An 18517-nucleotide genomic window follows, 5' to 3' on the forward strand; every position below is an offset into this window, starting at 1 on the left:
GTTTCGCCGGTCAGTTATATAAGCTGAAAAGTTTACCCTGGTTTCTGATCTCTCGTGTAAAACAAATGCCTCTCTAATGTAACATTTGTCTAGGGTTACACATTTTTCTGAACTTGCACTTCAAACACTCGGGGGGGTGGGGGGTGGGGGGGTGGGGGTAGTCTTCCCTTAATTCAGCCTGTACAACAATATGATGGTTTTCACCTTTTCCTTCATATACTGTTGGTGTATACACAAATGAATGCTCTCTTTCTAGAGCCTCTGACCCAGCTAAATTCAGCAAAATGAATGCTCTGGTGCATGCATCTTTGTCTGAATAAGCTGCTTGTATAAAAATACCATACTCTTGCTCAAATATTCCCCAGTTCTCTGGAATATTCTGATCAAATACAAGAGGTAAGGGATTTCAAAATCCATCTGCCATATTAACACAACAGTGAAGGGTTTTGCAAATAAGCATTAACACACACACATATGCTAGTATTTGTAACTTTGCCCAATAGCACAACAAGCTTCTGTATAACTGAACTTTGTGAAATAAGTTTCTCTTGGGCACTGTAGCACTCTTGAAATTATTGTATTGCAAGAAATCACCTCTTATCAGTGAAAGAAACATATCAAATAATTGCTTGGTGCAAGCCTCTGTGTAACTGGACTTCTCTAGGGCACTGAAACACTCTTGAAATTACTGTCCTGCAAAAGTATTTCATCATCATTTTAAGAAACATTTCAAGTAACTGCACGATGTGAATGAACTGGACAAGAGAAGCTCAGAGTCAATAACATTTCAAAGTAATTGCACTTTGCGAATAAAGTGTATGCAGCACACTGAAATTTCCCCAAAATGGCAGTAACTTGTTAGGCAATTATTTACAGTGCAAGAAACACTGTAATGGCAGTACTTTGCGAACAGACACACCCAGCACAAGAAACTTTTAGAAATGGCTATACTCTGACTGTACTTCACGAAATAGTTGCACCTTGCACACAAATAAACTCTTTGGAGTACATACATAGTAATAAGCACACACTGTAAGCACTTTTACATACTTTGAGATACTTCAAATAACTTTATTTATGCCCTTTATACAATATGAAGTCGTAGTTATGCCAAAACACAGCACTTTTCCAAAACACATGCAGTCGCCTTGCTTTACTTATGCTCAATGTGCCCTTTTTTCCCCTTATTATATTCATTTTGCTCATTCAATCTCTTTTCATGCCCCTTGCACTTTTCTTGTGCTTGTTTTACTCTAAAGATACCCATTTTGCCTTAAACATACTCGTTTTGCTTTTCTGTTAATCATTTCATCAAATATCTTTATTTAAAACACTTCCCTTAGTTAATAAACGTTTTATGCCTCCCGCTTGTTTAATAATGTGGTTTGTGCCCTTGTAATGTCCCGTTTTGTCTTTTTTATAAAATAAGCAGTTTGTGCGAATTTTCATTACCTTTGAATCTTTTCTGGCTCTTTTTCATTCTTGTTTCTCTTAGTTTACTTTCACTGTCATCTCTGCACCTAATGGCTCCAAATATTATTCTCTGTGATCCCAGTTCTGACACCATGTCACTCTCCTACTTTGGACACAACAGAACAGTCTTCATGGGTTCTGTTCAAGCAGCTTTATTTTATACAAACACCTCACGACAAAAGTTAATGGACTAACTTAAGTAACTTGTATACAAACTAACTACTGCAATCATACATGCTCACTCTCTGGCTGCACTCTCAAAATGGCACAAGGAATAAAACATGCCATACATGCACACTCAGCCTTTGACATGCTTCTTAAAGACACAGCACATTCTGTCATACACTGATCTACAGTCTACAACCCCACAAGGGGCTCAAATGTTCAAAGACATAGTGGTCACCAAAATGGGGACTCCCCCCTGTGTGATACCCTCCCTTGTAAGGTCGGGCCATCAGTCAGTCTCATTCAAACTAACTATTGGACATGACACCTTCACAGGAGCAAACAAGCTAAAAACCTTTTCCAAAGCAAATTATAGCCTACTAAGCGACAGTATAAAAAGTTTTATAGCTCCCACAATCAGAGACAACAATGACTCCTATGCAGAGGTGTATACAAATGCCCAATTACACCTAAGCAACTGTACAGACTCGGCTGTACCTGACTGGATTAAAACCAGGTTCTCCTGAAAAAAACAAACAAGCCATCCTGGTGGACCTCGGGTGTAAATAGGTTATATAACAACAGGAAGAAACTAATGTCTAAGAGCAACAGGGAACTGACTCAGCAGAGGAAGAATTCCCTACAGAGCTTGAACAAGCAAATCAAAAATCTTGTGAAGTCCTCTAAAACTAATTATGAAGCATCCCTAGCTAAGGATAATCATTAAGGCACTTGTTAACTATGTCCAAAATCTATAAAGGGATGCCCTGCTCTGCACCAAACTGGTAGTAGAAGGTACCACTCATACTATACCAGAGGAAATTGTCAACCTGCTGGCTGACAGATTTGGAGCAAACTTCAACCCCCTGTCCCCACCAGCCATACCCCAAAGCATATCTGGTACCAGTCCTCTGCCTAGTATCTCTAAGATATCAGGTCATATATGCGATCTCCAAGGCCAAAAACACTGCCTCAGTGGGACCAGATAACATTCCAGGTTTCTTACTAAACAATCTAAAACAGTACCAAGCAGACCCACTTGGTATTTTTTTTAACCATAGCCAGAGAACTGGCTTTGTTCCAGCAAAGTGGAGAACAGCAACAGTGATCCCCTTGCAGAAAGAGGGGCTATCAACAGACTCTGGGAACTATAGACCCATAAGTTTAACCAGCCTTATCTGCAAGGCCATGGAAAGAATCATCAAGGACTTTATCAACAAGGACATAGGCGATCTTCAAACTCTACACCCAACCCAATTTGGCTTTGTTAAGGGTAGATCATGCTTATTAAATTTAGCAGACTTCTTTGAGAAAGTCACCAAAGCCCTGGATGAAGGTAAGACAGTGCCTACCGCTACCTTGACCTAGCCAAGGCTTTTCACACAATCCCCCAATCAGGTATCATTGAGAAATTCTCCCAGCTGGGGATTAACCCTTATATCACTAGATGGGTAGCAAATTGACTCAGAACACATATTGTCAAAGTTGGTGATTCCATCTCTACTGGTAGACCAGTCATCAGTGGCATACCACAAGTATCTGTGCTGGACCCTTTACTGTTTGGAATCCATCTCTCAGAAGTCCATGCTAAAGTAGACAGCCTTTGGCTTACCAAGTTCGTTGATGACTGTAAACTGGGTGCAATCAAGGAGTCCCCTAAAGATGTTAACATATTACAGGAGAGGCTAACACAGACAAATGACTGGTGCCAAAGGCATGGTCTAAAATTAAATGCAAAGAAGTGCATTATTCTCCCCTTTGGAAAAGTGGAATTCCCTGCTAATTACAATATAGACAGCAAGTTCAAACCCATTGGTGCAAGATCTGGGAACACAGGTAGACAGCAATCTGAACTTTGACCACCATGTTTCCACAGTGGTAATGAAAGCCTTCAACGTTGTGCATCTCATAAGGGAAGCACATCAAGTTCTTAAGAGAACATGGATCACAGACTGCATGCCATGGCAGGGCTAGACACTCAACGGTGTAAAGTATGGCTCTAGGTGATTCTGTCATGTTGACAAATGTCTCCAAATGGGCATGGGTAGTTACCGGTGATGAGTTGGTTGAGGACACAGCCTACTCCGACCTATGCCAGGGACCCATGCTAACAGTGGGAGGGGTGTATGTGCCCTTATTGGCCAGTGTGTGCTCGCCATAAAGCCCAGCAGCCCTGGGTCAAAAAGCTACTGGTTGGCCGGTGTCTAGCTGCCCAGCCTGGGTTACCTGGGATAGCTCTGCTGAGTAAAAGCTGAACATAAAACCAATCAACTTGCCAAACATGAACTGAGAACTGCTACACTTAATGTAGGTTCACTGAAAGGACGCAGCTTGGAAGTGGATGACATGATGATACAGAGGAGGCTGGACATCCTATGTATCCAAGAGACAAGATGGAAGGGCAGTGCAGCAAAGCCACTTGGCTTGGGATCCAGAGTCTACTACTTAGGAGGGGGACAGGCTAGAAATGGTGTGGGAATTGTGGTGTGAGAGAAGCTTCAGAAGGCAATGAGGGATATCACCAGAATTAGTGACAGACTCATGGCAATCAGACTCCAGTGCAATGATAGGGTAGTATGCATAATCTCAGCCTATGCCCCACAGCAGGTTTGTGACAGTGATGAAAAGAGTGCATTCAGACAGCAGTTGCAGGACCTACTAGATAAAGCAGGACAACATGAATTGGTGTTGATAATGGGCGACGTGAATGCACATATTGGGACAAGCAGAACAGAATACGAGGACTGCCTGGGTCCACATGAATGGGGCAACAGGACTAGAGGAAGAGAGGCCATTCTAGACTTCTGTCTGGCAAATGGCTTGATAGTATCCAAGACATGGTTCAGAAAGAGAGACAGTGACAAGATTATATCCAAGACTGGACAACATGCAACTTAAGTACTCTTCCTTCTAGTAAGGAAAAGGCACTGGGGTAGAATCAATGATTGCAAAGTCATCCCCAGTTAAACAGTCAGCCCATAGCATAAACCACTGGTTGCCAAAATCAGCTGTAAGCATTGGTCAGAGAAGGGTCTATGGTCAACACAGACTAGGCTGAAGACCTGGAAGTTGACTGGAGAGAAAATACAACAGTTCAAGAAGTACTCAGGTCTCTAGCTCCCCAAAAAGAGGAAGACATAGGTAGAGTTGGAGAAGAATGGCAGCACCTCAAAAAAGCATGTGTGAGGACTACAGAACAGATATGTGGCCGAGCCAGGTATGGAAATAAGGTACATAAGGAAAGCTGGTAGTGGAGTGCAGAAGTCCAGAAAGTCATCAAAAGAAAGAAGTGCAGGAAAAAGTGGGAGATAGAAAAGACCAACCAGACTAGGAAGGAATACTGGTTGGCTAACAAAGAAGCTGAGAAAGGAGTGGCAATAGCAAAGAAAAGGGCATCAGAGGCACTCTACCAACTTCTGGAAAGTGACTCAGTAGGAGGCACAAAGAAACTACATCGGGTTGCAAGCCAAGACAGAAAGGTAAAGAAGACAGTCAGACACTCTTCATAAGGGATGCCAGCAATAATCTGTTCAAAAGTTCACAGGATATCAAAAGCAGATGGAAGGAGTACTTCCAGTAGCTTTTAAATCAAGAAAAAAGCCCACAAAAACTGTTCTGCCCCAGAAACAACCTACAACAGTGAAGAGGAGGAGGCCACCTCAGAAGAAGTAAGAACAGCACTAAGGAAAATGAAGTTAAGGAAAGCAGCAGGCTCGGGATGAGGTCACAACAGCTATGATAAAGATGCTGGGTGAGATAGGGGAGAAATGGCTCCTGAGGGTACTCATAGCCGTATGGAGAGAAAGGCGTATCCCAGATGACTGGAGAATAAGCATACTGGTGCCAGTGTACAAGAACAAAGGGGATATCTACAACTGTGGGCAGTACAGAAGCATCAAATTCCTATCACATTGTAAGAAAGTTCTGGAAAGAGGGATTGATAAATGGATGCGCAGAGTAGTAGAATGTCCGATGGGAGATGAGCAGTTCAGATTCAGATCAGGATGCAGCACAACTGACCCAATGTTTGCAGTGGGACAAATAGTTGAGAAGAAGTTAGAGATGAGGAAAGAGTCCAACTGGGCATTCCTAGACTTGGAGAAAGTATATGACAAGGTCCCTAGAAAGCTGGTCTGGGCAGTACTGCAGCGGTTTGAAGTCCTAGAAACATTGGTAGAATAAGTGCAGGCTATGTACAAGAACCCAATGACTCAAGTACGAACAGTGCTAGGCTTCACACGGGGATTCCCAGTGGGAGTGGGTGTACACCAGGGTTCAGCTCTGAGCCCATTGCTGTTCATACTGGTGATGGACTACATTAGCAAAAAGGTTGGAGGGACAGATCAACAAAATTGCTGTATGCTGATGATGTGGCATTACAGGCAGACTGTGAGCAAGAACTTCAGCAAAGGATAGGAGAATGGAATGCAAAACTGAAGGCACATGGGATGAAACTAAGCACAAATAAGACAGTGGTAATGGCAGCAAACTGGGGAAATCAGAAGAAGCTGACAATTGAGATAGAAGGGAAGATAGTGGAACAGATAAATAGCTTCAAGTATCTAGGAAGGGTGGTTGAGGAGAAGGGAAGTCTGATTGAAGAGGTCAAAGCTAGAATCAGAGGGACTGCAGCCAACTGGCATAGAGTGCCAGATGCAGTCTATTACAGAAAAATTATAGTAAATCAAAATAGCAGGACTGAGCGAAAACAAGTGTAACACTTAAAGTTCAAAGTACTTTATTATCAATAATTAATAAGATAAGCGCTTTCGCTGTGTAGCTTCATCAGATCTTACATTCATTCTAAGATTCCACATCTTATATATACACATGTTTTAAACAATTAATCAATCAAGTAAGTTAATTGGTATGATTATTTAAAGAAGCAGGCAGACATCAAAGACCCAGCTTAATATGCAAATCTGATAAAGATAAAACCATTTAAAAACAATCTCATATATAAAGTATACATAGGAAACACATATATAAAAAGTTATATATAAAAAAATATATATAAAAACATATCAGTTAGTACATATATATTTGTAATTAAAATAGATATTAGTGTGAGAAAGATTCTACAGACAAGTATGCTTAATGTCTAACATATAAAATTTCATATATATGTATGTATAAATTAATATAAGGTCTTATAAAATAAAGTAACCACACTACATGTGGTAACTAAATCTATGACATAATGACATGGTAGTGATATAAAAGACAATTCGTTTACAGAGAGATAGAATACCTGTTTCTAGGGGGTTTATCTAATGTTTCTACGCTGTCTTAATTTTGGCTTGATAGAGGCCCTATCATTGAGGCCTAATCCTTTATCTGATCTTAGTAGAATTATCCATTCAGTTTCTTTACTCTCTGTATATATCTTAATGTCACCCCCTCTAGAGTTGGGAGTAATTACTTCAAGTACCTTGAACAAAAATCTATGTGTGTCATCATTTAATGCTACATGCTTGGCAAGGGCATTATGTAATGTACCTTTCCTTATGTGATATACATGTTCCCTTATCCTATCCCTTAGTGATCGATTTGTTTTACCAACATAGAAGGATGAACATAATTGACAAACAGCTAGGTATATCACATGAGAAGTCATGCAGTTGGCTTCAGCTCTTATATTAAAAACTTTCTGTTGATCAGGATGAAAGAATTCTCTTACTGTCTATGTAACAACAGAAATTACAGCGACCACAGCGTCTTGTGCATCCATTCTGTATAGATTTCCTATCAAATTTAGGATGGCATAACATTCTTTTTAAGTTGTGTTTATTCTTAAAGATAAACCTCGGTGTTTCTCCTACTATCTGTTTAATTTCTTCATCTATCTGTAATATACCCCAGTGTTTGTCTATAATCTGCTTAATCTCTATATGATCAGATGAAAAGAAGGTGGAGAATTTAGTGAAAGATTCACTCATATTTTGTTTCTCATTATAGCTAGCACTGTTGGATCCAAAGTATGGCATAGCTGAAGTGGAGCGTAAATTGTACACTTTGTCTATCTTAGAATGTATTTCCTCGACTTTATATCCTCTGTTTAATAGTCTATATTTCAAATCATTTATCTCAGTGTGAAATCCCTCTTCCATCGGATTCAGTCTGGAAGCTCTAATAGCTTGTCCTTTCACAATATTTCTAAAGACAAAAGGAGGGTGCATACTGGATCTTAGAAGCAATGAGTTAACATAACATGTTTTACGATGAACTCCAGTGTTAATTAAATTATTATGTAGCCTCTCTATATATGTCTAGAAACTCAATTCTATCCTCTGAAAACTTCATGGTAAACTTAAGACATGGTATTAAATTGTTCATGATTAGGTATGTGGATTCAAGTTGTTGGGGTGTCCCTTTCCAAAGAATAAAGACATCATCCACAAAACGTCTGTAAAATATCACGTTTCTCAAAGAAATTTTGTAGAAATAATGTATGTTCTTCCCAATGTGCAAGAAACATATTGGCGTAGCTGTTAGCACAAGATGTACCCATGGCTACGCCATCTTTCTGTCTATAGATGTTATCCTTGAACATAAAGACATTATTTTCTAAGACTAATTCCAAAAAGTGAACTATTAAGTCAATAAGTACATTGGTATAGTCACTGTGATTTTTCAGGTACTGTAATGTATAATTCAAGCCCAGTTCATTGGGAATCACTGTGAACAGTGACTGTATGTCAAATGTGACAAATAAATAGTCTTTAGTGATTGTTTTGTCTTGAATACAATCATAAAATTCTGTAAGGAATTGTTTAGTGTCTTTTAGTACTATTTTATTTTTATTTAGTACAGCCCTCAGATGTTTTTCTACAAATACTGATAGATGTTCTGTGACCCAACCTCATCCAGAAACTATTGGTCTCATGGGTGGGTTTTTATTATCCTTGTGTATTTTCGGCTGTCCTTGAATAACTGGTATAGTAGGTGTTAGAATATTAAGATAGTCAAATAATTCCTTGTCAATCAGTTTACTTTTGAAAATATCCTCTAGCGTATTCTTCACATATCTTATAGTTTCTATAACATCGTCTTTTGTTATTAAATCATAGAATTTGTCCTGCATCAATTCTGTCATTGCTCCGATATAATTTTGCATATCCATAACAACAATGCTGCCTCCTTTGTCAGCTGGTCTAATAACTATAGTAGGGTCTTCCTGTAATTGTTTTAGACTTACTCTTTCTTTATAAGTTAAATTATCTCTCCTTTTACATCTTTTTTTGCTCTACTCTATCTGCATAGTATACATGTAACTCATCTTCAGTTAACTTCAAATATGCCTCAACGAGTGGGTGATGGGTTGGCACGAAATCACTTAGTCTCTTAAATGTGAATGCTTCTGTTTTAGAAGTATTGCTAGTTTGGGTTTTATATAACAATTTTAGCATGACATTTCTGCAAAATATTTTCAAGTCAGTGACTGTGTCTGTTAGTTTACTGTGACTTCTTGGAATAAAGTTTAGACCCTTGCTTAACAATTGAATATCTTCATAAGTTAGTGTCTTACTTGATATATTGTGCACTAATTCTTGTGCGTCCACATTTTCTTTAAAGTTTGCTTGGATGGAATGTCTCCTGAAAATTTCCTCTTCTGCCTCCCACGACTCATAGACCTCGACCTCTGTGGGCCTTTGTCCATACGTATCGGTAGAGGAAAAACCAATTCAGCATTTGTTTTATTGCTAGATTTTTCTGTGGTTTTAACCTTTGGTCTCACTACAGCCTCAGAGTATCGATTCATATGAGGTGTCTTGTCTTTAACTATGTGAACATTAGGATGTAAATTAGTGTCTAAGTTCACACTGGGGTGTATGATGTGTATAACATCTATTGAATCTTTACAGTGGGGTTTATCAGTTACATCGATTGCTACATTCTCTATACAAGCATCATCATTTAATTCTGTAATCTCATCAGCAGAAGGTATACTCTGAACATTTAAAATCGACATATTACTATTCCCAGCATTATTGTTTGGAGCATTTAAAGTACACATATTCTTCTTAACTTCATTACTAATATTGTCACATAAGATAACATTCTCTACATTCCTTTTATTCACATATTGTGAACTATTCATAGCATTATCATTGTTCACCATTGCATTACGTTCATTCTGTCCATGCCCTGGTCTGGGCCAAGTAAAGACATGGCTTTGTCTAAAATCATTAATGTCTCTTTTAGCTTTATTCCTTTTTTGTTGTAGTAGCTTCCTTTCAAATGCTAAAACACAGTCCAGTAAGTTCTCCAGTAGTGGTTGAACCAGAACATCAGCAGTGTCTCTATATAACATTTGTTGCTTCGCATTTATGCTTTCTATCAATTTACTTTCTTCTGGTATAAAAAAGTCTATTAAAAGTTTAAGATAATTCCGACTCACCTCTATATTAAGTCTCTGCCATTTCGCTAGCAATTCGGGGTAATCCTTGCCCTGGCTAGGCGTCGTAAAAACCCTTAAGCCTCTTGGAATAATGTTTTGATCGAGGCAAAACTGAAAATGTATTCTCTGTGTTTGCAGGCGTTTCAGCTTCATGAAATCCTTTTCAATCCCCTCTAGTAGTATATGCAGCCTTTCCGAGTCAACTGCACCTTCATTCACGTCATCAGTAGCAGTCACATTCTCAGAGAAGCACGAAGCGTTAGTAACTTCATTGAGGTATTGTTTAAATCTGCGTTGCAGTACCTCACCCCCACGGTCTTCACCTCTTGGTCGCATTACCTCACTCCCTCGGTCTTCACCTCTTGGGATGTAGTCCAATTCGATGTCAGTCATATTACGCAAAACACTTGTCCCAGTTAGCAGCAAAGCAAGAAATATAATGTATAAAACAAGTAATGGAGGCTGCTGCTATGCTGGTAAACGCTCGTGCAAGCAGTATAAATCAAAGTTATAGTAAATCAAAATAGCAGGACTGAGCAAAAACAAGTGTAACACTTAAAGTTCAAAGTACTTTATTATCAATAATTAATAAGATAAGCGCTTTCACTGTGTAGATTCATCAGATCTTACATTCATTCTAAGATTCCACATCTTATATATACACAGGTTTTAAACAATTAATCAATCAAGTAAGTTAATTGGTATGATTATTTAAAGAAGCAGGCAGACATCAAAGACCCAGCTTAATATGCAAATCTGATAAAGATAAAACCATTTAAAAACAATCTCATATATAAAGTATACACAGGAAACACATATATAAAAAAGTTATATATAAAAAATTATATATAAAAAACATATCAGTTAGTACATATATATTTGTAATTAAAATAGATATTAGTGTGAGAAAGATTCTATAGACAAGTATGCTTAATGTCTAACATATAAAATTTCATATATATGTAAGTATAAATTAATATAATGTCTTATAAAATAAAGTAACCACACTACATGTGGTAACTAAATCTATGACGTAATGACATGGTAGTGATATAAAAGACAATTCGTTTACAGAGAGATAGAATACCTGTTTCTAGGGGGTTTATCTAATGTTTCTACGCTGTCTTAATTTTGGCTTGATAGAGGCCCTATCATTGAGGCCTAATCCTTTATCTGATCTTAGTAGAATTATCCATTCAGTTTCCTTAGTCTCTGTATATATCTTAATGTCACCCCCTCTAGAGTTGGGAGTAATTACTTCAAGTACCTTGAACAAAAATCTGTGTGTGTTGTCATTTAATGCTACATGCTTGGCAAGGGCATTATGTAATGTACCTTTCCTTATGTGAAATACATGTTCCCTTATCCTATCCCTCAGTGGTCGATTTGTTTTACCAACATAGAAGGATGAACATAATTGACAAACAGCTAGGTATATCACATGAGAAGTCATGCAGTTGGCTTCAGCTCTTATATTAAAAACTTTCTGTTGATCAGGATGAAAGAATTCTGTCTTACTGTCTATGTAACAACAGAAATTACAGCGACCACAGCGTCTTGTGCATCCATTCTGTATAGATTTCCTATCAAATTTAGGATGGCATAACATTCTTTTTAAGTTGTGTTTATTCTTAAAGATAAACCTCGGTGTTTCTCCTACTATCTGTTTAATTTCTTCATCTATCTGTAATATACCCCAGTGTTTGTCTATAATCTGCTTAATCTCTATATGATCAGATGAAAAGAAGGTGGAGAATTTAGTGAAAGATTCACTCATATTTTGTTTCTCATTATAGCTAGCACTGTTGGATCCAAAGTATGGCATAGCTGAAGTGGAGCGTAAATGGTATGTATGTATGGTACAGTATGGTACAGAAACCTGGGCAGTAAAGGCAGAGTAGAAGAAGAGGCTGAAATGAAGTGCCTGAGAACAGTGGTAGGATGCACTCTGTGGGACAGACGAAGAAATGAGGGACATAGGAAAAGCAAACAAAGTTCCAATTGCAAAAAAGATCAAAGAGAACAGATTACGGTGGTGTGGACACGTGCAGAAAAGAAGACAATCTGGTGAAGAATATTTGGGACAGACAGGAAGAAGATAAGAGGAAACGAGGATGCCCAGCAAACTGATGGATGGTTTGTGTGAAAGATCTGTGACAGTTAGGAATGAATGTCAAAGAAGGTAGGAGTGTGGCATTGAATGGAGAGAGATGCAACAATTGACACAATTCCCAGACCCCATGTAGAAAATGGGAAAAAAGGGGGCTGATGATGATGATCCAGGTCAAAGGATGTTATAACTCCACTGTACTTGACCCTCATCAGACCATTAATACAGTACAATGCTCCATTTTGTATGTAACTCACCAGGCACCTGCAGCAGCTGGAGAGAGGTTTCTCAACAAGAAAATACAGGGCCTCTAAACCATGACTTATGTGGAGAGACTGAATGCCCTGTCACTGTACTCTGTATTATACAGACTGCTGAGAGGCGACTTGTGTCTGGCCTGCAGGGCAGTCCCAGATCCTACCCTGATGGAAATGCTGCACATCCACAAGTTAAATGGCAGACAGTCACTAACTCTAGGGATCTTAACCTAGCCTGTGAAATTAACAGAACATGCTGGAGTGACAGATACATCTCCCAGAGACTGCCACTAATCTGGAACAAACTTCCAGTTCATGTGAAGCAGAGCTCCTCACTGACCCTATTCACGAGTGCAACCTAGACAAATGGGACAGGGATAGTCGGTGTTGATCATAGACTCACTCTATGAATTACATCCATCTAACAAGGATAACTGGGGCAACTCGGGATTAACATCATAGACTCGCTGACTGAAAATGATTGGGTAGATTATAACTGATGTATAATGTCTGCAACTGGAAGTGTGTCACTATGGTTTGTGATGTAAAATGCTTGCAACTAGGATTGTTCAATGTGGTTTGTTTTCATTTATATAAATTTATGATTGTGTATGTTGTAGTGATGGTTTAATAAAGAAGTTTCTTGTTTAAAAAAAGGGGCAGGAATTGAATAATTTATGCAATGTTGCTTAGGTTATATGATATATAGCAATATATGTGAAGTACAATGTTTGTTATTGTTAATTTGTTAATACAGTTTGATTATTTTATTATAAATGCAAATTTGCCTATGTCACAGTTATAACTCAAATAAAAGTGTTTAAAAAAAGAATCAGTCTGAGGAGGTTAGAGAGGATTGGGAAGGGAGACTGGATAAGCAATTCACAAAGTAACAATGGGAGGTTATATGTGTGATCCCAAATTTGCAACAAAATCTAAAAGATTTAGGATTTTAAATTGGAAATGATTACGCAGATATTTTTATACTCAAAGTAGACTCCAGAGAATTTTTCCTCAGGTAAACAGGAAATGTTGGATGTGTGAAGGGGAAGAAAGAGGTAATTGGGAACATATTTTCTGGGAGTGCAGTAAGTGGGTGGACTTTAAGGATTCCATGTGAGAAGCACTGTTGAGGATGCTGGGTGGGCAGATTGATGTGATCCAGGAGATGATTTTTCTGTGCTATGATACAGAATCAGAATTGCCTAGACATGGTGAGGCCTTGCTGTGTCTAATTATGGAGGTCACCAAAAAAACAATTATGAGAAAATCAAAATCTAAACCACCTATACTACAAATAGTGAATATAGTAACTGAGATAAAATAACTGGAACTGAGATATTTGGAAAAGGGTAAGAGCAAACTACATATGAAAAAATGGGAATTGTGGGAACAATACATACAAGGGAGGAATGAGGTTTAAAAGAAGACAGGACTTAAATGAGCTATGTAATGCTTGACTGAAAATGATTGGGCAGATTGTAAGTGATGCATATTATTTGGAATTAGGAGTATGTCAGTATGGTTTGTGACGTAAAATGTTTGCAACTAGGAGTGTGTCGGTGTAGACTGTTTTCAGTTATATAAATGTATGATTACCTATGTCGTAATTGATGGTTTAATAAAGATGTTTCTTGTTTAAAAGAAGACAGGAATTTAATCATTTGTGTAATGTTGCTTAGCTTATATGATTTACAACAATATATGTGATTTATAATGTTTGTAAATGTGAACTTATTAATACAGTTTGATTGCTTTTATATAAATGTAAAGTTGCCTATGTCACAAGTGATATTTCAATAAAGGTGTTTAAATAACATCATAGACTTGCTCTGCTAATTATGTCCATCTAGCCACGGACAATTGGGGCAACGTGGGAATTAACATGGCTAGGCTTGTAAGGACTCTAGGGCCGATAGCCTAATAACCCCTATGAACCTATAGGACCTCCCACAAGAGGCAGTCTTCCTCTCCAGGAAGGTATCAAGAGTGATAAATTGGCCTTCGTGTCATGCTTTACCAGCCACACAGCCTTTACATGTCAACAGTGTGAGATGGCTGTTGGGTTATTTGAAAAAGCTGCCACCACTGGACTGGCACTGTCATCTTAGAACTGCATGGAGACTGCACTGGTTAAGGCTATGAGAAGGTCTTCCTACTTCTGAATGGAGAAGCAAGCTTTCAGCCATGATGAGCTCATATTCATAATATCAGTTTTGCACCTTACAAGTAGTATACTGGACTCTTGACCTCCAAGGTTGGGAACAGGCTTCCTGGAAGTCCAAGATGTTATCATTTATCAGAATATGGAGCGTTTTACATGTACCAAGTTTTTTTTTTCTGTCGTTTAAATAAGTGCATTTTGATGACTGCTTCAGTGCTTAAATCCTTTTGTCCTTTTGAACATGAGTTTTTTTGTAAAGTACATTAGTTCAGTTTGAGACACTTTGATTGTTACACAGCAGTAAAAGGTGTGTACAGTGGAAACGTTACAAACAATCTTATAACTAAGCAGTAAAGTCTGGCAAGGAGGGTGTTTCTATTACAGTAATATATATGTCATAGCATAGGCTGTCCTGGAATATAGCAAATCCACACGCAAACCAGTTATGAGTATATTGCAGCATAGTCTACATCCTATCAGGTATTAACAGCAGCTTTAATTTTATTAAAACTGTTTGTCTATGAGCAGTAATACAAAATGTTAAGGTATCAGTAAAACATAAAAAAAACAAAACATATATAAAATAACAAATGCACTCACATAAACAGTTTATGGCAGAAATAAGGACTGATACACTGGGTTCACCATTAAAAATCAGGTCAAAGTGAAAAGACTTCAGAGGAACTGTCAAAGTAGGCCAAAGCAGAACAGTCCTTAAGCCACACTGGCAGTAGATTCCAGAGGCACAAGAATTTGTAAGCAAGCAGACACCAGATATATCAGGCCTCATCCTACTTACTGGAGTAATTCCAGGCTGGCAGAACTCAATGATGGATATATCAATTGGAAACAAATGACTCCTGAATGTAAGAGGGATTCAAGTAATATAGGGATAGAAAAACATACAGATTTTAAATATATTGCAAAACTACAATGGGATCCAATGTAGTGTGTGGAGAACAAGAGTAGAATCCTGGTAATGATGTGTATCGGTAGATAACCTGACTTGGAGATGTGTATTCACTATATTTCATTACTGTCTTTATAAAACGCCTGAAGTAAAGATCATTGCAATTTTTCAGGTACATAGAAGACAAGGCATGGGTGACAACCAGGAGATCCTTCTGAATTATTAGATGCTTAACTATAGGAATGTTCCACCAGACTGAAACAAGATGACTTGACCATAGGACATACCTGATCCATAAGTAAATTTCAGATGGCCACTGGGATTACAGTCAGATTATCGGTGCAGAGTTCAGCTTATTGCCATTGAAGATGAGTAGTGGAAGAAGGAAAGCAGAGCAATTTTTGTACAATAAGATTCACAGCTAAGACTTCCAGTTTGTTCATATTAATCAGCTAATAAGTCTGACATGTATTATTGTTAAATGTTTCAAACAAGTAATTTACACATGTATGCTAAAAGTGTTAAAGTCAGATATAGACATTTATCAGCATGACTTTAACAAATGAAAATCTGGTTCGTCAAATGTTGTAAATTTTTGCCTGAACAGCTGTGAACCTGTTGATATGGGGACTGTCTGTGGATGTGATATATTGAGACCTAAGGCAATGGACTCTGTGTTCTTCACAGATAAATAATTGATATTATGTACAATATTAATATAAATGATTAAGTGGGCAGGAAATTGATTAATGGACAGGAACTTTAAAGTTATGATTGTGCTATTTAAATCTGAGGAGATACCAAATTCTGTAGGAATGCAACAAGAGTCTATATTGGGACCAGTTTTGTTTACATTGTTAATGTCTGATATCCCAGTTAATAAAGATGTATGGCTTAGTAAATGTGTTGTTGATCCCAAAATAGAGGCAGATGTAAATTCAGTAAAGGACCATGCTAAAATACTAGACTATTTGGATGCTACGTAATTATGGTTACAAAAGAATCACATGGAATTTTATTCCAGTAAGACAAAAGTGTTGTATTTTGTATCAATAACTTTGTGAACAATATTCCTTTGATAAAGAAATTTTAGATGGTGATCATATTAAGGATTTGGGTATTATAGTCGACAATAGGCTTAAATATTAATGGAATGACTTGCTGCTAATTAAAGTGTTCTTCAGCCCTGAACGATATATTGTGTATTATAGTCAGCAGGGACAACAGAGTACTTATCCAGCTACACACGGTAAAATTAAGACCTGTTCTTGGGTATTGTGCCACGTCATATGTTTGCAACTGATCTCAATCATATAGGCTTGAAAGGATCCAGAAAAGTTTTGCTAGGCAAATTGTTTGATTTAAAGATTTAAGTTAAATGGATAGGCTGACAATATTGCCGTTGTGTTTGGTCGCTTAAAGATTACTTAGAGGAGTTTTCATATTAGTATAGAAATGTGTAAATTATTCTGTGGCAGCCACCTTCAGGATTAAGTTTAAGTTGCTTTAATTTCCTGTTTATATAACACTGCTTTAGGAAGATCATTCCATGGTAGATTAGGTACAATTTGCAATGAAATGCCTTAAGGTAACAGGACGGCCACAAATGTTGAAGCATTTAAGAGTGCTTTGGGTACATTGTTTAGAAAAGATGTGTTCAGCTATTCCCGGGTCTTAGGCAACATCATGTAAAGTGTCTGTGATGGCTTTGAGATCGAAAATAATATACAGAGAACACTGAGATTCACCCAGTTAGAGCAAAGCCAATAATGAATGGCTTCTACATTACCCACTTATAAATTTACACTCATCATACATTCCTGATAAAAAGAGAGATAAGAGTTGCATTTGAGCAGGATAACAGTGGTAAGACAACTCTGTCCTTCTAATCAAATGACTATGGGGAAGCATAGATACCATAAGCAATAAAAGTAATAAAGGAAGCCCTGCGGCCACTACTCTCTTGTTTAGTCCAGGCTAGTAGAACATAAACCAATCTAGGAGAGTAGAGGACAGCCTGCAGAAGAATGAAATGCTAGTTGGGTATACTGTGACACAAATTCCAAGATGCAGCAGAGACACAAAACACAACCAAAAAAAGAGTAATCATTGGTCTCCAGGCAGAAGTAGTTTATTACCAATTGTAATAAGGGCAGTGTCATTACTATGGCAAATGTGAAAACTGGAATGGATCCATGAGCTTGTGAACTGCTAAGTATGATTCAGGCGGTACATTATCAACCTTCTCAGTAACTTTCCCACATATGGTAAGTGAGGGATCAGATAAATGTAACAAAATTATAAGGATTGAAACATTAAAAAAATAAGATTATTAAGGTCCACAAATAAAGGAGTTAAAATGAGGACTGGTGGGAAAAACAAATCTGGACATCACTTCCTAGAAAACTAAATATTTAGACACAATACCTTTTTTTGTTCCCCTTTGTGTTATTGCAAATCATGATGCCAACACCTCTTGAACATTTTTGGGTGCCAGTATGTGCATGACTCATGATGCAAGCCTCCTCTAAGAGTACTTCTACAGTCTAAAAGCTAATTCTCTTCAAGAAAAGAAAGAAGAAGAGAAGAAGAGAAGTAGAAAAACTGTGGCTAGCTGCTTTAGCGTCTCACACACAATGATCTTAAGTAACTTGTGTCCATCCCTGAACCAAAGTTTCAGGTATCACAGGATGAAATCACAGACATTTTATATTATTCTTTTGGAAAAAAGCCCGTCAGACTGCCTAAAATACCATGCTAAAAAGATAAGGTTACATACCCAGTAACTCTTCAGACCCCTCGACAAAGATGCCACCAAAGTGAGGAAATACCCAATAGCGACGTTTGTAGCGGTCCTGACCCAGTAACAAGGCTCGTAATGAATGGGATGCATGGAGTAGCTTTTTCCGGAAGAACATCTGACGCTGTAAGAGAAAATAAAAAGGTAATCATAACTGATGATGCTTTAATATAAAAAGATTACATGATTCATCTCCCTTTACACTTGTAGAATCAAAATCCCATTGAGTAATTATAA

At 37.8% G+C, this 18517-nt stretch overlaps 1 protein-coding gene across 1 annotated transcript in view; it reads right to left on the minus strand.

Moving 5' to 3' along the window:
* The window catches only part of BAZ2A (bromodomain adjacent to zinc finger domain 2A), a 3667728-nt gene that overhangs the window by 1448489 nt on the left and 2200722 nt on the right, over positions 1–18517 (minus strand). Inside the window, exon 20 of the mRNA XM_044083634.1 lies at positions 18260–18404. Coding sequence (XP_043939569.1) covers positions 18260–18404 — 145 coding nt within the window. The remainder of the gene's footprint in view (positions 1–18259; positions 18405–18517) is intronic.

This window comes from Protopterus annectens, chromosome 9.part0 (genome assembly GCF_019279795.1).
Source record: "Protopterus annectens isolate FY-2018-M chromosome 9.part0, PAN1.0, whole genome shotgun sequence".
Lineage (NCBI taxonomy): Eukaryota > Metazoa > Chordata > Ceratodontiformes > Protopteridae > Protopterus > Protopterus annectens.